Source organism: Cuculus canorus, chromosome 4 (genome assembly GCF_017976375.1).
Source record: "Cuculus canorus isolate bCucCan1 chromosome 4, bCucCan1.pri, whole genome shotgun sequence".
Lineage (NCBI taxonomy): Eukaryota > Metazoa > Chordata > Aves > Cuculiformes > Cuculidae > Cuculus > Cuculus canorus.
Genome location: NC_071404.1, coordinates 66644105 through 66668332, shown reverse-complemented (window position 1 = coordinate 66668332; position 24228 = coordinate 66644105). Strand labels below are relative to the sequence as shown.

Below are 24228 nucleotides of genomic sequence, written 5' to 3'. Positions count from 1 at the left end.
AAAAAAATTCTTCACAGAAAGAGTCATTGGGCACTGGCAGAGGCTGCCCAGGGAGGTGGTCAAGTCACCTTCCCTGGAGGTGTTTAAGGAACGGGTGGATGAAGTGCTGAGGGACATATTGTAAGGGAGTGTTAGGAATGGTTGGACTCGATGATCCAGTGGGTCCTTTCCAACCTGGTGATTCTATGATTTGAAGTTTAAACCACCACTGTACTAATGCTACTGAAGTTCACAACCCTCTCTCCAAAAAAGATTTGCTTTACTGGGTAGAAATACAACGTCCCAAATTTTGGTCTCTGTCCTGCATAACTCTTCCTTTCATTTACCTGAGGAGGAACATACTCAGCACATCATCAGGCAAGTGTTCTGAACAGGTGAAAGCATAAAGATACAGCCCTCAGACATGTGTAATTTTACATTTAGAAGTCTAACTAACTGAATTCTTTGGATGTATTAATTCATGGAAAGTCAATGTCTCGCTTTTCAGCTATTTGAAATAACTATGAAATTCTCAATAGAGATTCGTTTTCTTTAATTATATACTCAAATTCATAAACAAGTATGTTTACCTACAAAATCTGAAGTACATCTGTGCCAAAACAGAATCATAGAATGGTCTGGGTTGGAAAGGACCCATCTAGTTCCAACCCTCCTGCCACGGGCAGAGGCACCTTCCACTGGATCAGGTTGCCCAAAGCCTCATATAACAAATAATCAGTACGTTTACCAAATCCAAATTATTTATTACTCTTTAAAAAAAAAAAAATCAAAACACTCAGATTTCCAAAAGTTTGTTTTGGATTAAAAAATACCTAATTTTTATCAAGCCATTTTACCACAGACTAGAAAGTCTCCTTTTGTTTTCAAGTTCAGGCTTTGAGAGCCTCAGTCAAGCTGTGGTTCATATTACAAGAATTCATAACGTTTATTAATCACCAGAAGCTTGTAACTTTCATTCCTAAAAGACTTCAAAATCTAAAGTTTAGTGTTCCTAAACTTGGCTTCAAAAAACAATATTCTTAAAGAAACCCTACCAATGCTGAGTAATTTCAATACATGACAGATCATGTCACTTTGCACTTCTCAATACTGAACTAACACAGTGTACTGTGGCTCTATTAATTTCAGATTTAATATGTACAGCAGAAGGAACTTGATTATTTGACAGAAGTCTACAGAAAAATGCAATGCTATTGAAAATTAGACAAAGGTTAGCTTTTTTGATTTTTTTTTGTGCCACATTATATCATTAGAACAGGCATAATACCTATTTTTGAACACATAAACATCTGTGCAGAGAAGTCAGGTGGCAGGCTTTGCAGATTTGGATTTGAAAGTTAATTTCATTTCTTATTAGCTACAGCACTATATACATGCTTATGGTTTTCAACAAATTGTGAATTGTTTGATGTCCTGATAAGTTTATAATCCAAATTCAGGCAAAGGGTCAGCACAAAGCAAGATGAGAAAGCAGCTACAGTATTTCACTCTCACATGGTAAGACAAAGATGTGAATACATCAACTGCAACAAAAATCCCTCTGCAGTTCTGGCTGATGCAAGTTTTTAGAAGGAGGATAGGGTAGAGGCATCATGGATGAGTTCAGAAGTAATGACCCACACAGGGAGACATGAGAGAGATGTTTCAAGCACAGGTTCGGGACGTGGCTCCGACAATCAAAGTCAGAGATAGAAAAAAATGTTTTTTTTCTGTTGTATGCAACCACATGCATTGCAAAACCATGTTGATTTGGATGGGTTGAAAAATTTCTCAAAAGAACTGTAATTGATTAGTTGAGAGAGAGGAAGGCAAGAGGAGAGATGTCGTAACAACCCTCATACAAAACAAAGGATTCCAGAAGGAGAAGGAAACAACTGTTCTTCACCTCTCCTAGGGATAAGACACACAATGATGTGTTTAACTGCAGAAAGTGAGATCCAGGTTACACAACAGGAAAAGCTTCAGCACAGTCAGGGGAGCAAAGTACTGCAATAAATTATCATGGGAATTTGCAGAGTCTTCAGCCCAGGAGACGGCAGAGTGTGTTGGAAAAAACTCGCAAGAACGACATGCGCACGGCCAGTGCCCCTGTGCATTTCCAGAGCTGGTGGCCTCCTGGGATCCATCCTGTACTCATATGTGACTGCTTGTGGCTCTGTAAAGCTTACAGAGCAGAAAGAAAAAGAACCTAAAAATTACAGAGCATTTCATTTACTATTATCTAAACAGTGCTTCATATTTTTACTTGGACATTACTTTTATTTTAAATGTAATTAAATTTTCTTTAAAACTGTGATTTTAATAACACAAGAAAAAAATGAATTTTGGGCTCAGCCCAGAATTATTATAATAATAATTTGATTGTTGTAAAACTATTGCAAAGTTTTCAGCTTGCCAACAATTTTGAGAAGCTTTTTTCCCAGGTTAAGGGAAATCATTCTCCTCCCATCTTCTACTACTAGTCCCAACTCCAAACTGCACACAAACCAAATGTAGCAGACACATAATTGTTCTCAGAAGAAAAGCATGAGCTAAGAGAAAAGGAAGTGAAAGCAGAAAGAGAGGTACATCCCTAGGGACCCTGCGTAAGAACATCCATTGTCAGGATTAGACATAAGGCTGAAGCAGAGGACTGAGAAGGGGTTTGCATGAGACTGAGCAGCACTGTAATCCAATGAGAAGGCTTGGGCTTTTGTAGGTACCTGTCTGGTAATTGTTTATTTTGGAGGGAGTGGAAGGACAAAAGATGACTATGAGGGTAAGTGAGAGGAAGGAATCAAAAGGAAGAATATGTGTGACGAAATAATTTCCAGAGAAAGGTAGTAAAAAGAGAAAGGAGGAGTGAAGCAGTCTCTGAAATCACAGTTGTTTATGGTTCAGCGGAAGGGAACGAGCTGGAATGAGGTCAGAAAGTGCATTTATTCATGCCAGAAATGAAACCACCAAAAAAAAAAAAGCTTATGAAGAACTCAGTAGAGATGAGGTTGAAAGAACTGTCTCACCTCTCTGTAGAAGCTTAGTAAAGTTAGTAAAAGGCACAGACTGCGAGCAGCGGCACCAGTATCTTCTCCAAAGACAGAGCAGAAAAGACAAAGGTGTTTTGAAGCTAGAGATGGGGGACAAGCAGAAGGAAGTAGGGCTATGACAAGAGATGTCACCCTGGGAGCAATGAACTTGGTTACAACTGATGTTGTGTCAGTGCCCTCAAAGACAACCTCAGTGATGCTCGCTACCATTAAACACAAAACCAGCTGCAAGCCAACACTTTTTTTTATCAAGTGTCAGTCCTTATTTATTTAATACATTCTGTAGACTGAAGTTTATTAGTACAGTCAGTTGTGGGAGCTGGTGAATGAGGACAGAGAGGAAGGAGCACAAGTTAACTGGAATTCTCCTCCTAGCTTTCCAGTGTGGGATACATAACGACAGGCTATCTCAGGGCCTGCTCTCTGCCAACAGAAATGAGAGGACATTCGGGAACTAGAGTAAGTACTAGTGAACATCTATATGACTTCAAAGCTCATCCACTGCAATATTGGCTGGCGGATTTTTGGTACCAGTTTCTTAAGAGATTCAGGCTCCAGTAGCCTTAAAAAGAAATCTCAAGATATTTAGGGCCTTACCCAGAGCGTGCCCTGGGTACAAGACAGCATTTTTCACGTGTAGGTCTTGGGGCATATTTGAGTTTGCAGGTAAAAAGTTCTACACCACAAGCACGTCTTGGACAGAAACACTAAGGTCAGCCAGCACTGGTGTCATACGGTGCTGGCTTCTGTAAGGGCTGATGAAATGCCAGCCTCTTATTAAACACCAGCCTAATGAGTTTCCCACATTAGAAACTGCAGGCAGTTTAACTGAGGATGCTGGAGGAAGAAACCTACAGACTCTGTAGGTCTTTATCAAGATATAACACCCTCCTACTTAAGAGAAAAAGAAATTAATGCACTTTATTTAGTTGGTTATTTTTCAGATGAGGAGACAAGACTGACAACATCAGAAAGAATCATGAGTACCATTTCCTGTTCTCAAAGCCCAAACCCAAGCAAATGTGTAGAACACTGCTCTTACAATTTGTGAGACGAGAAAGCTAGGGTTTGTTAAGTAGCTGCTTGATAAACATCTTTGAGTTTTTATAAACCAAAACTGCTGAAGCTCAAACTGTGAGTATTTTACAAGACAGTTCTGCTGCTGTTAACCTTTTAGCATGAGTCATTTTCGAGGCGACCTTTTAAGTTAGCCAAGAACTGAACATCACCTGTTAACTATGTGTTTCCTACTCACTCTGCTTGACTCAACACTGCGGATGACAGTGTCTGACTGGAACCTCATTGAATTGTGAGGCAAGACACAAGTGAAAGCTAGAGCTTAAACATATTTTTACTGTTGTCTATCTACCTCCCCAAACTGCCTGTCTCTGTGGTGCAAATTTTGCAAGAATTATTATGCTTCTATGAAAACAGGCTTGATGTCAAGCCAAGGTCCACATTTTCTGATAATTTCTCATTTTTCTGTATTTCTGATTCACGAATTGATGTGTTTCTGTTTATTCGTAGGAAAAAGAAAAAAAGAGCTCAGATGCAATTTGTTATTGTGGGGGATTTACAGAAGGTCAAATTTATGATTAATCTGTTGCTTTTTGTTTGCCATTTAGTGATGGCAGTAAATAGATTTAATGAGTCACATGAACAAATAGAAATGGACAGCTTGTAACATTAACATATCTACAAGGAACAACATACCAGGAAAAGAAACAAATATTTCAGTTTCTTAAGCCAGTCAATATGTCTCTAGGAGAAGAAAAACTCTATAAAAATATAATCTCTGCTCTTTATGTGCAGCGCTTGAGATTCCTGTTTCTAGGGAAAATCAAACACTTGTTCTTGCTCTCCTAGGGCTGTTCCTATGAAACTTCCTATAAAATGGATTTCCTTGCAGAAATTCTTCATTAGTTAACACTTCACAGATGAAAACATAATGGCACAGAGAGATTAATATAACTGAGATGAATACAGCTGTTCCAGGTGGCAAGAGCCTGCGCTCCAGTGTCACATCACTGCAAGTGGACGTGCTGCACAGGACACATTTACACAAGGGGAAGAAAAGAGAAAAGAACAAGCTCCAAAGCTCTTCTTGACACCTCCATTTCCCCACATGCTTGGGAATATTTTCATGGCACCAAAAGACAATGTGGTCTTTGTCAAATTCCCATTTGGCCTTACTGTTTCTACTCAGCATATCCGTCTTTATGGCTGTTTTTTTCATACGAGTCATCACTCAGCGCCTTGTCGTGGCCCAGGACAGTGAAAGAAGTGGCTCCACAGGGAGCAGGAGCCTATACTATCCCCGGCTAATGTGCTCAGGGCTCACCTTGAAGTCAGGGACAAACTCTTCTAAGTGAGTTATTCTGAACTGATATAAAACCAGCGAGGAACATAGAGGAATCAAACCCTTCAGTTTAAACATTCTACTGAAGAATTTGTAATAGGTCCAGATCAGACAAAATTTCTGATTATCATTCTAAACTCAGGTTCTCACCACCATTAATAGTACTTTCACTTCAAGTTGAATAAACAGGTATTTTGGATATCTTTACAGAACAGATAGTGAATAAATAAAAATGATCAACTTGCCCTCCCCCCCAAGGCTCTCAGGTAATTTCTTCAGAGGGATACTCTGAGAACAGAGCCTATCTTGAAGCAGAGAGGTTATCAGTGCTAAAAGCACTTTCAACCTTCAACTTACCTGCAAGGCAAAATTCTGACAACATCATTGGGCTTGTAGCCTTCAATACAAACAGCACAGTTATCAAAGTCTGGCTCAGTTTCCTAAAAGAAAGAGAAGGTTCGTCATTTTCGTTTTTTCATTTTGTCAGCTAATCTCTTCATACAGTAAAGCAAAACAGTCACTGATGCATGCTGCAAATCCAATAATGACTTTCAGACAGGTAAGTCAGACTTTCAACATATTTCCAGTCAGAAATTTGCCCTGGGCAACACGCAGATTTAGTTAGTATGTTTGAAGTTTCAGGATTTTCTGCACCATCACAGAATTGCTGCCTTCACGCTCCTCTCCATTCCATTCCATTCCATTCCATTCCATCTGTGAATTACTTATCAGTATTCCTCTCTCCCTGGAGGACACGTACCAGCTAAATAAGCAATTGCCATTTCTGTCCTGCCTTGTTGTCCCAGTGGTCTAAAGGAATCCTCAGTACAGAGGGTTTTTTTGGTAATGAGCAATTGGAAGATTTACCTTATCACCTTTCCTGATTGTTCTGACTTGCAGCTTGCTGATTGCTTTCTTTGCAGCATCTCCAAGCCGGCGCTGTAATACAAAATTTGATCTTAAGCAAAGAGTATTTCTTCATGTAGAAATCATCACCTTTTCTCCCTAGGCTTCTCAATAATCTGAAGTGACTGTACATGAAACAGGTCAGTGCTGTATAAATATAAACAGATGAGGTCAGTCATGCTGTTATTCAGAATAAGGGCACGGTAGGTATTCTATGCTCACTGGTAATCCACTGCTGATAAGCCAAAGCTACTCTAAGAGAGTTCCAGTGGAGACCACATGTGAGCCCATTACGACACTACCCTACAGCACTTTTACTATCCCAATGAGTAGCAATGCATGTAACAAGTCCCCTATTTGGGTATCCTACTTCTTCCCTCTCTTTTCTTAATGACTCTTGTAAAAAATACATTATTAAATGAGGACTGGGCTGGTAAGCAGCGTGAACACTGGACTTAAGATTCAGGAGGCCTTTAGTCTTACATTGTTCCAGAACTAGTTCAAGATTTTCAACAAGATGTAAGTGTTGAAAGTGAACTCTTGATTTGTTACCCATGAAAAACATGAATCATCCTCTCTGCTGTTCTCTTTTCAATACAGAGTTGCCTACTTTATAGGAGCAATGCAAAGTATAAAAATGAGGCTAAGGCATCTGCAGTTTCTCAAAGGTAAAGCCCTATATAGTCCTGCAGTAAGATCGTATCCATACATAACCATTTGCTTTTTCTTTGCCTTTCTATCTTTCCCTCCAGTGGACCATGAATTGCTTACCATGTGATGTTTCTGACTGTTCTCCCATATTTCCAAAACATTATTACTGTGCTGGCAGGGTCACGGCCACTCAGGATTAAAGTATGTAATAACAGCCTGACGCAAAACACCCTGTTCTCAAAAGCTGAAGATGGAGATGCCCGCTTCTTGCAAGAGGCTGAGAACATTAGGAGGCAGTTCATACAACCACTGCTCAGCAGAGCAACCTCTGCACACTGTGCCTAAGGAGTTTGTGCCTGTATCAGTGCTCCAAGGACTTGGCTGCTCACTTCTGCCAACCCAACAACGAGGCAATCTGGAGACAGACTCACAGGCTGGAAAGGTTTAAGAGGTCATGTACTCCCACTCTCTCCTCAAGGCTGGGTCAACTTCAAAGTCAGAGCTGTGTCCAGTGAAGTTCTGAACATCTCCAGGAAGGGGAGATTACACAACCTCTGCGGATAATTTGTTCCAGCACTTAACCACTCTTACAGCAATTTATTTTTTTTTTTAATACACTAACAGAATTTCCCTTGTTGCAATCTGTCACCATTACTCTGCTCCTTTTCCATGCACCTCTGAGAAGAGTCTGACTCTGCCTTCTTTCCAACCAGCTGTTCTGCAGCTGAAGGCAGCAAGCAGAGCCCTTCCTCCTCTTCTGCCTCCCCCCTCTTAGTGAGCCGAGCTCTCTCCACCTTTCCTCAGATGTCAGGTGCTCCTGCTCCCAGACCATACTGGTGACCCTCTCCCTGGCATCCCAGTTTGCCACTAGTATATGACTTAAACTCTGCTCTTCACCTTCCCTCCTCATCTATGTTTCCAGACGTATATTGCTAGGCAGGAAGGAGACTTAGGAGCTCTGGTGACTCAGAAGACATTCAACTTTTTGGGCTTGGAGGACTGCCTGTGCTGGAGTTCAGAGGGGCCTGTGAGCAGGAAAGGTTTCCAGCTGGAGGGGGCGAGAGCACGAAGCCAAAAATGGCAGGAAGCTGAATGTAGTTTGTAAATTAGGACCCAACAGCCATACAGATACGTTTAATAAAGAACCACTTTGTTCTTCAGATTCAATGAAAATCACTGAACTAAATTTAGAGAGTAAGATTATTGGATTGGAAAGACATGGAAGACTGACAAAATGCATGCAATACTGAAAGCAGAGTGCAATTTCAGATCTGGCTGAAGAGGTGAAAATTATCTTGGCTGTCATACGGGATTTACATATGACTTTGTAGCATAGCTAATTATTACACATGAGGGAGTAACTTGTAGTTACACAACATCTCTTCTGTGGTACATTTTTCTCACAGTCTCCCTTAAATAAAGGGATCAGACGAGAGTTGGAAACATTTCTTGTCAGCGATTTGTTTCTTCAGTGCAAATCAAAGACAGACTGATAACATACAGCGAGACAAGAGCCATTACGTCCTGCTTCAGGAATTGCTTGTGATTCCTTTTTATCATTACTATTACTTAAACTAATGAAACGTCTCAGTTCTTTTTAGCACGTTCTTCAAGGGGAAAGGACAAGATTAAAGACTCGTGTACATCTTTGATCTGCTTGTTTTCATGTTTGTTTTCTCTTATCTATCTTAAATAGACAAGTTCATGACTTACATGCAAATACAAATAATTTAGTTCTCAAAAGAACAGGAATATCTTGGAGTAAAGCCATACTTTAAAAGGATTGTTCTATTTGAACGAAAGGCATGCTATCACTAACCAATGATTTCCCCTAAAAGATAAGAGGCATTACAATAGTTTAGGGGTTTAAAGTGAGGCTTAGACATTTATAATCATAAATCCCATAATCTCATTAGCAAGGCTGTAATGTTCAGTACTGGACTAGAAGGAGTTAAGCACATCAGATGCAGTGGTCTAACGGAGACGGTGATATCAGCTAAAAAGAAAGGACAGTAGCGGCAAAAGCATCACTTGTCTGTTCCTGAGAAAGTAAAGGACTGTACGTACTGTGGAAGACAAAGTAAGGTGCTTTTCTCTTAATGGCCTTACTAAACTATTGACTTTGCAGTGAGAAGATCACCTTGTGCAGCATAAGGTGCACCAATGGGATAAACTATCAGACGCATATGTACCACAGATCAAGTCTGAAGACTCCATTGTGGGAATTATTTTCCCAAGACTGCTTCAAAGAGGATGTCACTATTCAATGGCCCAAAAGTCTCTTTCAAAGCTGTGGCCAGCAGTCTTCCTTCTTAGGAAGTGCCTGATCCTGCACATGCTGTCAGTCACATACTAAAGTAGACCCTTCCCTGGACATTAACCCTGGATGCACAGGACTCTCCTCAGCCCCAATAAGATCACTCCATCCTTCAGCTTTCACTACAAAACTCACAGAGCCCACCTGGTTTCAAATTGCTTTTACAGATAACTTCTAAACAAGAAACCAATGGGAAGAAATGACACGGAAGAAATCCTGCCAACAGGTCTGGCACTTTAACATCACCTCCCTGCCACCTTCCCATTTCACAGCTCACAGACGACAGAAAAAGAATTCTATTATTACTGGTGAAATATGAAATCTGACACACTGACAGGGCTGGCTGTTTTTTTAAAGTCTGTGTCCTGGCTGTTATAGGGCTGAGACAGCAAGTCACATTTTGCTGAGTATCTCCAGGACTTATCTTGTCATGTAATTCCAAACTGCTTACAATTAACTCTGCAGCCTGATGTCTCTTGATGCAAACAGTTCTCACAGTCTTTCACAGACAAACTCTCTCATCCTCAGGAGAGCTCCAGGAACGAGCTGCCGAGGAAGCAGATTGTCTATGCTTTCTTTACACAAATTTATCCTCTTCATATCAAGAGGGTGTATCATCAGGGCAACCACCCACTTCTTGGACATATTTTTAGGAAGGAAAAAGAGGAGACCTTGAATATTACTACCTACCTTCTACTTCCACATGTACTGTATATTTGTCCATTCTAGTGATATGCTTAAAATTGAATGTATTAAAATAAAAATTTAAATCTAACCATATTTTTAGCTGCCCATAATGGAAGATAGTTTTGTGCTCCAGTGCAGAAATTCCCAGCCAAGTTGGAACCAGGGCATTCAGTGAGAATCCTTTAAGTCCTGATTCTCCACTCACCAAAATCAGGCACCTAAATAAAGTGAGCTGTGCCCTCCTCCTGGCTCCTGAACCTGGGTTATGCACACATGGTGACGAACAGTGGTGGCTGAAGATATACAAACTGTATGTCCAGGTTTCATCTCACTGAGGCGTTACAGGAAATTATTCCAGGAGATTCTTCTGTGTTTCTAGATTTCTTTCTCACTAGCTGAACTCACTGCTTTCTCAACAGATAATCATACCAGTCCCTTTTGGGTTTACTGCTTGATCAGCAACTTATGCTGTGTGCAAGAAGGGAAGTGGACCTGGAAAGGAAGGTCACCATGTAAAAGAGAACAAGGTGGTTAGGAGGCTTGACAAAAGGACACACGATGTTTTTCATGAAAGGAACGCAGAGTTGCAACGAGTCAGCTTGGAAGAGGCAAAATGGAAGATGACTTGGGGAGACTTGGAAGGATCAAGGAAAGATGTTCAGAAACTTGATTTCATGTAATAGTGCAATATCCCTCCTGCGTGGAGATAATGGCTTTTTCTGCCAATCATATTTTGCCACATCATCCCACACCCTCAGCACAATGCCCAGACTACCAATCCAGAGTAGTCAGAATCGCTCCTGGTAGGAACTCTAGTATCAGCCAAACCTAGGAAGGGCATGTGTGACAGAAGTTAAGAAAGAGGTCAGCATTGGTTCTGATTTGACACAGAAAACACAGGCCCTCAAACAGTCTTGATTTAAAATTGTGGGATTTTAACTTATTCAGATGTCAAAAAGGATTTGGCCTTTGTAAATTTTTTTTCAAAATTTTAACTGAAATCTAATAAACGAGTCTCACATTTTTGCACTTTCAGAACAGGGCAGTCAGTATGCCGTTTGATTTTATTGCATTGCAGGGTAGGCCTAATAGCACAACCTTCTCTGAATGGACCAGCTGGCTCCCCCTTCATTTGATGCTCTGTTTAGCCAAATATTTCAGCCTTACCCTTTGGATAAACTTTATCCTGAGTACATCGAACACAAGTAGAAGGAAGCATCTCTCCTAAAGTTGGCCAGCAATGTAGGTCCTTACAACACATTCAAGGCTTTCCAACAAGTAAGCATACAAGTAATAACTTCAGACATGTGCAAGCTACAATGGCAAAAAATTTGAGTGCAGTAACAAAAGAATCCTGCTCCAGCAAAGCAACACAAACCATTTTCCCACTATCTGAATACCCAAGATATTAGCTTTGTGATCCCATCCTGGTGCTACAAGAAAATGTGTCAAAAAAGAAAAATAAAGGTGGAAATTTAGGGGCAACAGAGAGCAACCCTCATGGAAAGCTCTTCCAAACCACCTACATCATTACATTGCATAGACAGGACTAGAAGAAAAAAAAACAAACCACAGCAACTCATTAACACAAATGGCCGAGCTTTGTCTGTATATTCCTACCATTTTTCATATGAAAAGAGCTAATAAAGGGATTGGAGGAGACGTCAGGCAAAATTGGATGAATAAAGTACATGGAGAAATTCTAGTTTGTCCCGTACCATTATTACAGCTTTGGCAAAAGATTATAATAAATAACTGCTTAGCAGGCATGCTTTCTTACTCTTCAGAAGAACAAAACTAGTATAATAACAAAATTATGAAAGCCTTTGCACAGGACAATTGTTTGTGCTCATGTTAGTCCCATTCAGAGTTTGAAAAGAAAACACGGAAAAGCAAATGTGCTTGAACGTATAAACCTATCAGTTCCAAACTATTGCATATTACCTGAATGACCTTCCTATTTTGTTGGGTTTCATGTTTATGTATGTCTATTTACACTGTGAATCTGCCTGTATAATTACTTGATTGAAAGCACACTTACAGTACTTGCATACATAAATTACACACACATGTGCTTTTGCAGCCAAAGCATCTAAAAATGATCACAGCCATCACAGTCACAGCGAATCTGCTGCCAGAGATGTTCAAATTCCAGCTGGGATAGTCTCATTCTTGCTATCCAAAATTTCATACTGTGTATTTAAAATGAAAATATACTCTTTCTGTCTGTAAATACAGAGCAGCTGCTCTCTATCTCAGAGGATGCCTGAATTTCAGTGGGGGTACGTGAGGAATCCCTATACATTAAATATACACTACAGAGCGTGTGGCAGTACTTTTCTCTACAAGATGATGATTTAACACTCTGTTTTACTTTTTGTGCAGAGCAAGCAAGACAACCCTTTTCTGCCCCACAGTAATGCATTAAGAGTCCAGAAACACCTCTGAATTACAGTGCATTTTTTTCTCCTGCTGTAAAATGGTTATCTCCTCAGATTTCATACATTGATAACATTTTCTACTGGACCATTAGAATGAAATGTAGAAGCCTCAGCTTCACAGTTCTGCTGATGCTGAGATAGTTGCATCCAGACAAGAAAAGATTGAATTTATTATCATCTGCTATTATTATTCACTGTTGAACTACCATAAAGATGCACAGGGCTTTATAAATCCAGAGAGCCTCAGGATTTAGGGTCCATTCCCAGTGCTGTTGACTTCTGTCCAGCTCTGTAGGGTTTGTATCTATTTCAGGGGGTTTGGACAAGATGCTAAACCCAAAAGCAATGGCTTACTGGTGGCTGTCACTACAGCACTTATATGTTCAATGATCACTGACAAACAAATAGGGAGATGTTTGCCTCTCAAGCCTAAGACACTTCTAAAGAAATGTTAAGATAAAAATACTTCCTGTTCTTTTTTCTTTCTTTACTTACAGTGAATCTTGTTTCACATAGAGCCATTCACATACCTCATTGTATTTCAGTCATCATTTTGATCTCAAGGGTTATTACATAGCCTTGGCTATTTACACCAGGGTAATCTTTTAGCTAATAAACGGTATCAATTTTCTTTTTTATGCCCTCTGCATGGGGGGAAACCCACATAACATATATACAATATATTTATTAATTTATTTTTCCCTTATTGACAGAAGTTCTGGCTTTGCCCAAACACAAACACTGTTATATCCCCATTCTTTTTACTTTCTACATTTTGTTTGTTTGTTTGTTTTGGGTTTTTTTACCACACATTCACACTTTCCTCAAGTTTTACTTTCAAGTTATTTAAAGCTGAATCCCATGATGATCCCATGATGATTTTTTGGAAACACAAACAGTTATTCCAGCACTGCTCACCTGATTCCTGTCTCTGGCATTTGCGTAGCGGAATCGCTGGATGTAATAGAAGACCAGCCATGCCAGTGAGATGATCATCAGCACGATGAAGGAGATGGAGACAAACACCACAGAGGTCCGGCTGACATACTTCTGCAAGTTGCGGGTCCCAATGGTTATGTACATCATCACAGTAATGTTCCTCTCCAGGAGGCTCACTATCTCTTTTCCTTTGGGTTCAGGAATCATTATTGCTACAACATCTTCTAGACCTGTCAGAGAGGAAAAAGTAAAGAAACCATAAGTAAAAAGGTTGATAATTGCGTAATAAAAAGGATGTCGCAAGCAGGAAAAAAAAAAAGGCAAAACAGTAATGAAAAAAGCTCCCTTTTCTCCAGCTGGTTTTCACAAGAGGTGAGTCAGATGGACATGGTGTGGGTTTCAACTGGAACCAGTTACACTGTGTGTTTCTATAAACTAATCTTGGGGAGATACGAAAAACGTGTTTCTTGTGTTGTCATAAACACAGATTTCCAGCAGTACAGAGTCTTATCTAGATAGTATTGCTGGAAGCACTGCAGAAAGGGAGACATGGTGTAGCCAACATCATTTTGTCCAATACTCCATATACATTTATTATAGCACATTTTGCAGGGTCACAAATCTGTCAGAGAAGCCCCTCCAAACTCCGTATTCAGACCAGAAATGCTTTCAATCATAGATCTCCATGTGGTTTCACAGCCTGATCATGCATCCCTACTCTTGCCCTGGGCTGGCAAGAGGAGAAGCCTGCAGGGACTACAACAGCTTGATACATTCCCAGCTCAGCCGCTGCCCTGTGTTGCCGGAGGCTCCCCACAGCCTGAGCCCATGCAGACGGTTGGCAGCCCATGCTGGGAGCTGGACTCGCCAACTGATGCAAGTCTAAAGTCAAGAGCACTGTTTTCTTCCACAAAAAAATGCTGCTGCAGCCCAGATCAGCCCCCAGTGCAGTTTGCAGCATGGTCCCACAAGGATGCAAGTCAGCACAACTGAGATGGCAAAGGAGTGTCCATCAATGGGATGGGGCAGGGAGTTCCTACAGTCCTGTTAACCTCTCTGAAGCTACTACCATGTGAAATGGGCCCTGCACTGATCTGTCAAGCCTTGACCCTGCACCAGCTTTCCTTTCTGTACAGTACTGTTTCACTGTACTTGCATCACACACTGATAAATCCGTTTTCCTTTCTTTTATGTTTCCTATGTACATGAGAAACAGTCTGAAATTACCTGGGATTGGACAGCTTGTTAAATGCCTTTTCCTGCTTTATAAATAAACCACCACTCCTTTACGGTTTAATATTAGAGATATTCTCTTCTTCTACTTCACATCACAAGTGCGTAACAATTTTTATGCCCAAGCTATGTTTTGAAATGGTAAAATCCTGAATTGTACTAACAGGATGTGTTTTAATGTAGAAACATGCTAGAAACAATAGCACATGAAATGACTACAAACTAGCATTTAGAAAGAAAGGTACACACTAGGGGTATCTGAAGCCAGAAAGACGATGCTTAGGTTTCAAAATTTCAGCTGGAATCGCAGGAAATCAGCTGGCATGTTGTTATCCCCATGGTTACCTTGTATTTTGACTGTGTCCAGAGAACAACGTGCTGCCTGCCTCGGGACATTTGTGGAGATGGGAACGGGTCACTTGGCTGCAAATGGAGATGCGAGAGGGTGACTTGCGTTTCCAACAGCATCCCCTCTCCAAGCTGATATCCAATCCGCACCTCACCGGTGCAACACTGTGCCTGGAGTCCAGCTCAGGCACTTCTCCACAAATGCCCTGGGATGTATAAACAAGATTTTTAAAGGTATTTAAACCAGGAGGTGTCTAGCAGGATTTCTTATACACTAAAGCAGACAGGTGGATGGCATTCAATGTAAAATGCTAACTGTGGTGGAAACTCTATCAAACCCCGCTGGGTGCCTCGATCAACTGAAGGTACTGAAATAACCATGACAGCCTGTTGCTACTCTCACACAAAATCTGCTGCAAAGCTGAGAACTGAACCCTCCCTCCCAAGTCTTCGAGAAGAAGCACAAACTGAACTATTTTTCCTTTCAGGAGGCTTTCCATCATAACATTTTCTTGACCAAGAACATGCCAGTAAATGAATAAGGGGAAATCAATAGTTTGGCTAAGTCAAAAGAGTTAGATACCCATGATAGAAAACCTGACCTTTCTGCTGATAATCTTTCATAAAGCACTGATAATTTTCTGCTATTTCCCTTTATTCGTCTAGTAAGAGCCCACCTTCAGCAGCCAAGATAAATCCACCTTTGCAACTCCTCTGATACCTCTTTAATTACAAAAGGCTCATGCAAACACTACCCTAACAGTCTAGGCAGAACTTGCCAAGTCTCAAAGTGGCTGAGATGGGCATTGGTATCATGCCAGTAATTTTCCTGCAGTCAATAAGACAAATTGTCTGGCGCAGTGCTTAGCTGTCCACACACCTTCCTTTGTTCTCCTCCCTTTCTTTAATGAAAACAAAAATTTGAAAATCACTCTACAAGAAAACCAAGGCAACCACCTCAGAAAAGGAGCCCATAGTGAAGTGAATGTCATCAATTCCTTTCAAAAGCCACCATTCTCACCACCTCACTCGTCCAACATGGACTTCTAACATAACCACAGTACAATCTGGGACATCGCCTGAATGATGTTACCTGAAAGCCTATGCAGATGGAAGACAAAGACAAAACCATTTTCAGTAGAAAATATAGGTAGTAGCTCAACTATTTAATTATCCTTAATCTTAAATTTCTTTACAAACTTTAACAATCATATTTAATTCAACTGAATATAGCTTAGTATACTTCTGGACAACTGTAAGTAATGGGCACTGGCCAGATATGACGCACTGCAAATGAAGAATCCTATTCAATTGTTCAATTATGAAATTCGTATTTTTGTAATAATAAAACCAGCATCCCACAGTAATTTCTTGCATTCTCTCTTTAATATTAAAGAATTGAAAAAAAGGGGGAAAAAAATTATGATCTCCTGCATAAATTCAATCTCATTCCTGTTTTTCACCACTTGCCCTTTATGATTAAGCTACAGTGCAGCTTTCTGGCTTCAATTCACGTCAAAACCATAACTGGTTTTGAATAGGAGTGCAGCCACACACCTCCCTTCTCTGCTCTCTCCTCCTTCCATCTCTGTGCCAGGACTGCCTACGGCCACACTGGGTCTGGAGATTTTAAAAAAAACAAACCAGAAGATACTAAGTAAATTGTCACAGATATATGCCAAGTAAAATTTGGTTTAGAAATGCGAAGTAGAAGACACAGCTACTGCAAGGGGAAAGCAGCTGCTTTTATTTATTCAAACCCTTAATATATTCAAATTGCAGGCTATCTGGTTATTTTCTTGGAAAACACTACATTTTGTAATGAAGCATTCTTGGGAAAAAAAACCCCCGAAATTGTCAACAAATAATAATCAGGATTTTTTTTACACTCTATTGAGTTTATGATAATTTCTCCAAAGCACTAGAGAGAATGCTATTTGATCAATCAAGTCATTAAGCTAAGTTTTTAATCTCCAATATGCTCAATATAGAGAAGAAAAGAAGAAAAAGAGAAAGTAATTTATTTCCATTTTCTCCCTTATATAAAATGTTTTGCATCCAGTGACACATGGGAAGCTCTGACATACAGAAAAACTATATGCATGAAAGAAGAGCAATGATGTAATGAGACATCAATGTTAGAGATGCATTTCCACACCCAAGTACACGTGTTCAACACACTCCAAAAAAGCAAAAGTATCTGGTAACATGTGCTGATGCTCCTCTTTGAGTTAAATCTTAAAATGCCTTTCATTGCACACATCCACAATGGTAACTGCATTTTGTGGTACACTTCTTACTTAACAATTTTCTTTTCTTTTTCTGGCCAAGATTAATGAAGAGTTCGACATGATTTTTTAAGTAGCTTTCAGGATGAATCAGAGATTCATAAATCAAAGGCATTCAGGCTGCAGTGAATGAATTTTCTTCCTTATTTTTTTTGATGTAGGAAACATTTAATATGTCGGTGCTCTCTCCTTATAAGCAAATAACAAAACAGATAGGACAGAACTTGCAGGCATTTGGGATGATTTAAGCCACTTCAACTTGCTGAAGCGTATTCACCTAATCAAATACTTCTAGGTGGACAAAATCTGCTTCTGGGCTCTGCATCCCACTGCATTTTGCAGGATGGTTATTGGAGGGCGTTGGGCTGGGCTGGGCACTGCTGGCTCCCAAGGGGCCATGCTGGGGAGCTGTGGACAAGCTCAGCCTGTTTCCCCATCACTGGGCCAAACATGTAGCCCTGCAGCTAATCCATTGATGGCACAACCACCACATCAAGCTGTGGCTACTTTGTTCACTTACCAAGAGTTGCTCTGGAATTAATAAGTCTGGATAAACTGATCCGCTCAGCACTATATCCTCCTGTGAGGGTCATCCTAGGCTCTTCGTCAACCCAGCCTGCGGGAGATGTACTCCCAACTAAATGCTAACAGCAGGAGTAACTATGGAGCGAGAGGAGATGGACAGCCAGTCTACAGCAGGTGCCAGCCGTCGTCCAACACCCTCACATGATGTTGGATGGCAGAGCCGTGAAGCAGCGAAAAAAGTCAGAAAGTATTTTCAATGGCAAGATGCAAAATTGGGAAAAAGATCTAGGAGATCCCCTCCAAATTTTCCCCCTTGCGCTCGGGTGTCTGCAGTACTGGGTGTACCCAGTACTTGGCTTTGGAAACACACTTCAGCTGGGATTCTTTTTTATGTGAAACTGCAAACTTTTTCAAGTATAACAATGTATTCTCTGGTGACAGGAGAAAAGAAAAACTTCAGTTCCATGGCAGTGGATTTTGTGGAAGAAATGAACAGATTTTATGGCTGGAAGATATACGCGTATTTTCCACTTCGGACACAGGCTGTGCTGACAAACCTGTGATATTTCTTTATTCTGCTCTGGGAGCTGCAGGGATGATACTGAAATTGGTTGTGTGTTCTTCCAGTCAGGCCCAGCAGTGTCTGGCTGATTCTTTAAAGCTTTGTGAAGTTCTGATGGAAGCTTTAAGAAGTGGTATGGTTCTGACACACCTCAGAAGAGACAATTTAATTCTTCATGCTTGGCAATTGCCACAAGTCAGTTAGATAAATAATTAATTTGAATTATTTGAGTAGAATTCCAATTTGGGAGGCATAGAGAGTCTGCTCCAAGATATCTTACCAAGATACAAATATGGATTTCTCCTATGTTGTACATCAAAATAAAAAAATGCTGAAGTTCCTTTCACCGATTTTACAACTGCAAACGCTACTGTAGAGTTCAGAAATCTCCCTGATAAAACGCACAGTGTTCAGTCCTGCTCAGAGCCCAGGAACAGAAACAAGAGGGTGCAAAAACCTAAGCAACTCTTTCTTTACTTCTTGAAGAAATAATTTCATTTTTAGGAATCAACTTTCGTAACTACCAGCTATTGGGAAAAAGCAAATTCAATGCAGTCCTAACAATTCGACCCCTGCCCATGCCCAGCTCTGCAGCATCCTCCCCAGGATCAGCCTGTGGCCGGTGGGTCCTGCCAGCCCCACACAGTGTGAGCCAATTTGGCGCTCGCTCCATACAAGGACTTACTGTGCTGCCAACCACACGAGTGCTTTCCTGCCATAGCTCCTGCTGCTGCCTGCGTCTGTGTGAATGGATTTTATGGTATGATCTGGATGGAGTATAGCATTTTAAAGCAAATTTGGATCAAAGCACAGATATTGTTTTTTAAAGAATACTATATAGTTTTTCTCCAGAGCAACAGCTCAGCTGAAAAATTAGTACTAAAGAGAATGAAAAGGAATACACAGTGATGATTCTGTAGTTGTGATTGTCTAAGCTACAGCCAAGAACGGTCTGTTGGGCTATTAGACCATATCACCTCTTGCTACAGACCCTGTTGCCTTCAAAAAGGCTATTGCTTTATAATCATGTTTAGTTTCTTTACAATTATATTATATAGGAAATGGCAAATAGGTTAACCAGATGGCATTGCAAATCAATTTTAATGCCATGTAAATTTTTCTAATAATTTCATAGTTACAATAAGGCTTCTGAAATTTTAAGACCATCCAATAAGAGTTTGACCTTAGTTCTTCTGTTCTATATGGTGCAATTATAAATTGACCAGAATATCAGCTGTTGCCTGGTTTTCTCCATAAAGATAAACACAGGCTTAAATTACATTTTTCTGAACTTAAAAATTACCTTTGGAAACCAAAGCAATATTTTAGAAAAGCCAATTTCTGACTTCATCCATTTCAGAGAAGTAGCAGTGTAATATCTGTGGAAGATACATCCTAGACTCTTAGGTAGACCAACTGAGAAGTATTACCAGTAAGAAATCAAACTGGGTAAAAGGACTGCTCCCTGCAGGAACTTGCCTTTATGTGGCATTCCTGGCATTTGTCTCAAATTGAAGTATTAGTATATGAGACTACAGGAAAAACTGGCAAAGAAAAGAGCAATATATAGCAAGCAATAGTGATACATAGCCAATACATCATGTACTGTAGCTGAAAAGACTACAAACTGCCATCCAGAATCTCTTGCATAAACTGTCTCAATACCAGAGGACTAGAAAGGGCACCAATTTCTAATCAGGTTTCATAACAGATATGGGCAATTACAGATCAGGTTGTCCAAAGTTACTCACTAAGGCTTCTCACCAAAGACTCTTAAGCAAAAAAGACAGCTCTAAATAAAACAGCAAGGGCCACACACGAGAAAACAAGGGGTTAAAAGTCAGGAACTTGGTGTTCAGAACATTAGAGAGTCACCAAGTACAAAAGACACCCAGGGACCATGAGCTGCTGGAGGCTGGAAGAACAATTCTGGGGAGGCAGAACTAAATGTTTACCTCATGCTTATACCCTTCCCCAAGGAGCTGCTGTTTGCCATTATGAGAAACACAATGCTGGGAGAGATGGACCTTTGGTTTCAAACCATAGACTTGCTTTTACATTAACTGGGAACTGAAAGTTGCATCTCCCCTGGAGAAAAGAAAGATTAATTTATGTAATGACAGCGCAACAACAGGGCCAAAGTCAGAGGTCTGATTATGCCGAAGTCCCTCCTGGAGCCAGAGTGGGGAAACTTTACCTATTCCTGCAACCAGTGATGAACAGCAAAGGACTGGGGCTGCCTTGCTTCTCAAAGCCCCAGTTAGGGCTTAATCCAAGGCAGAAGGCTGTGTTTCCGATGCAGAGGCAGGAGGGTGGACTGGTGGCTCAGAGCTGTGCCCCACATATGTGAGCATCAAGTGTTCAGCTGCCACCACAGGGCTAATGAACACAGGAAAGCAGTAGCAAGATGGGAGATGTACCCACCGATCCAGAGACATAGACTGCATCACCTTCTCTGCTGAACATCACACCTGGGTCCTGCAGAAGGGCCTGCCCACTTCTGCTCTCAATGCCCATCCCAGAAAGGCATCACTGTCACCAAGGGCAAGGGATAAGCAAGGTTATGGAAAGGATTCCACCCTACACTGAGGGAAGGCTGCAGAGTGGTATGCAGAAGTCTTTGTGTACCCACTTACAGGGCATGCACTCACTGCATGCACTTGCCGAGAGGAGGAGGAGAGCTGCCAGCCAGGAAAGGAAAGCAGGAGCATGACCGTTCCCTGTCTCTGTTGCTAAAACTGAGTCACACCAGGCAGGCAGAGCTAACCCCCTTCTAGGTTGCCCAGCCTGAGAGGGGAAAAAAAAATGCAGGGCAAGGCCAGAAGCAAAGACAAGCATAGCAGCACGTAGCCCTGTTTTTGTGGCTATCAAGCAACTGAAGTTATCAGAACATGAGTTTTCACACATAATCTTTATTCTTTTTTACTCTAGAGCTCTTGCTTTGCAATGACGTAGGTGCTTTCATCTCCCCCCCGCCCACATTTCCAATTTGTTTTCCTTCTCTGTTTAAGAGCAGAGAGATATTTCCTTCAACTTATCTTCTCCCTCATTTCCCGCTTCTCCTTGGCAGTGTTTGCACTTGCCTTGGTCCTTTGCCCATCTTCCAAAACATTTAACAGTAAACCAGGTTTCCTTAAAAGGCAAATGCAGCAACCATGGAGAGAGCAGTGACACCTTTTCCCTACAGCACTTTTCCCATTTGTAAAAGAAGGAACCTCTTTTACACAAACTATTTTTTTTCTTAGACAACTTTATTGCCACCAAACACTTCTCACTGCAGAAGCACAAATACCTAATAGGATAATTAAGTGACCTGTAAGAAAAAAAACAACTAGTGATGTTAATGACTGGCTACACTATTTAAATAACAGAGAAAAAAGTTTTCTGTTCGGTCCTGAAGTGCACAACAATAACCTCCAGCAGAGCTGTTCTCGGTTCATTTCTTTCGATGCTAAAACCAGGAGAAGCAAGATGCTTCTGGCTGTGATCTTTCCTGTTGAACAGAGTCTCCGACACTGTTTATTACTGTTTAGGGACAAAGAAATTTCTGTTCGTGTTTTTGTAATCAATGCTAATCTTGCCAAGGCTGTAAGAGCTCAGAATACATTGACTTCCTCTGATTTTATGCAGATACTGCAGCAAAGGAAGAAGTAGAAAGCTACAAAGCTCACAAAATCAAATTCAGCATGATCTCTGCATTTTCCCTGGGCTTGGTTCCCACAGTGTCAGCTCATCAGTTTGATGAATGAACCAATGCTAATGTACCAACATGGTGTTACTTATTCACACTTAATTACAGAAAACTGGCGGTTCTCCGAGAGGTTTCCTCAGACCCCAACCCAACCCATGGCACAAATTTTTGAGGCTCTGTTATCTTAACCAGCATAGTACCTCATTATAACTGCTAATCATTTGTACTGAAGACCCCTCTAGAAATCTGCCCTGGTTTCTAAACAATATGTACTGTTAATGCCATATGACACTTGTTGTAAGTTCTCTGTTCTGGAATTTGCACTGCAATGCTTTATGGTTTGGGTTTTTTTTCATGTACAAGGTGACCAGACAGATTCCTTCACGCAGGCCTTACAGTTAGGATATGCTCCAACTCATCACAAAATATGCTACGGAGAGAATTTATTAGTAAAGTACAACCTTTTCAGAGTTGTGGCAAAACACACCCACTGTCTAAAGCAGGAGCTGCTTTCCTATCTTCAGTGGAATTGTGCCAAAGGAAAATAGGTCTGAAATAGCATCTTACACATTCAGGGTAGAGTACAATGCAAACCCAAGCTGGTTACTGTGCCTGGTGCTCCCAGAAAAGAGAGAAATATATTTCATTTACAAATGGGGAAACTAGAGCAAGTGTGTTGAATGACTGGAGAAAGGTTCTTTGACAATAAGGGTAGAGCATCTAAATCCCAGCCTCATCCCTAACAGGCAGACAGCTTTGATACTCCTCCAGAAAGGCAGGCTGAACAAGCACAATGGCTGGATCTGCTCTTGTCTTAACCAGATACAAGGGCAAAGGTTCAGCTCAGCCCTGTCTGCCCGAGGTGCCCTTCCCTCTGCTAGCAGAGCAATTTGGCACGAGCCAGCAGATGCTGTCATCGTCTACTCCCTGCACGGGGATCCACATGCCAAGTTTGTCACTGTACCACTGCTTTAAACCCTCCTGCCTTCAAATTATGAATCCCTTCCCAGGTAAGCGCTTATTTAGGTGAATCTGGATGCTTACACAGAATAAGGCAGAAAAACAGTTAGTTGATCATCCTGGAATGGTTTAGGAAGGCAGTACCCCTCTCTCTGCTTGTGTCAATGCCCACAACTCACTGCTTGGGGAAGTGTTGGTGGCCACAAAGGAGTGGGCATAGCTTTCCACTCCAAACACCAGGCCAGCTACCTCTAGCACAGCTAACTGCAGCAGGGACCTGCAATTCCACCTTCCAAACTTTAATCCTATAACTTGACAGTACATGAATGTGTTCAGTAGAAATATAACACACAGGTGCGCGAAGATATAAAGAATACTCAAAGATAAAATAAGGGAAACAAATTAACGACACTAGAAGTAACTGGAGCTGATGTTTGCATCATTAATTAACCTGTATGGAATTATGTTCTGCTAATAGAGATATGTGCTGTTTGTGTTTTGTAAACTCCATTAACAAAGAATATTGAAAGCACACAGAAAATTAGGAAAGGAGCAGCAGACTATACACAGAAAAAAATGTAGCGATTATGGTGCAGATTGATTGCAACTTTTCACCTATATTTAAAGACAGAATCAAAGATTGTTTAGTGACAAATTTTTGCCCATTTACTCATAATGTCAGGGAAGGTGTTAAAAAAGCATTAGTGCCATATGCAAAATAAACAACATTTGACCACGGAGAGCAAAGTATCATTAGGAACTTTCTAAGCCATTAAAAAAGGAAAAAATGAGAGGGAGGGAATGACACATATGCAAAAATCTCATTTCAACTGAAATGCCTAAGTTCTGAAACGATGTCTCAAACACAGCTGAAAATACCTCTTAAACCCCTGAGACTTCATCTGCAACTCTCGCTGAAAACTCTTCATTAAAGGAAATAGATGGGGACCAGATGAGGTTTTCTTAATCACTGGTTCTCATCACCTGTCCCCCAAGGCTGGAACTACATCAGTTCCCAGTGCACGTCCGAGCAGCTTCAAAGGCACTACAGCACCTGTGGGCTGCTTTGGGCTTCCCAGGGCACTGCAGAGCCCCTGCTGTGGTTCTGCTGTGACCCTCGATCTCTCCTGCACCCTCTCCATCTCCTCCAGCACCTCCCAGGCGCAGCAGGTCACCCCCCCCACTTACCAGAGCTCCTGCTGGCGTTCTTCCACTTCTGCACCTAAATTATTACACAGGGACAGCTCGAGGCTGCCTTAACTTCCCTTCAAACCCCCCTCCCCTGCTTCCATGCT

At 41.1% G+C, this 24228-nt stretch overlaps 1 protein-coding gene across 2 annotated transcripts in view; it reads right to left on the bottom strand.

The window, feature by feature from the left end:
- Positions 1-24228, bottom strand: part of RNF150 (ring finger protein 150) — a 135076-nt gene that overhangs the window by 44335 nt on the left and 66513 nt on the right. For both annotated transcript variants that reach the window (XM_009569035.2, XM_054065523.1), the window contains exons 2-4: positions 13306-13556; positions 6253-6324; positions 5743-5825 (exon numbers count right to left, since the gene is read on the bottom strand). In XM_009569035.2, coding sequence (XP_009567330.2) covers positions 5743-5825; positions 6253-6324; positions 13306-13556 — 406 coding nt within the window. The remainder of the gene's footprint in view (positions 1-5742; positions 5826-6252; positions 6325-13305; positions 13557-24228) is intronic.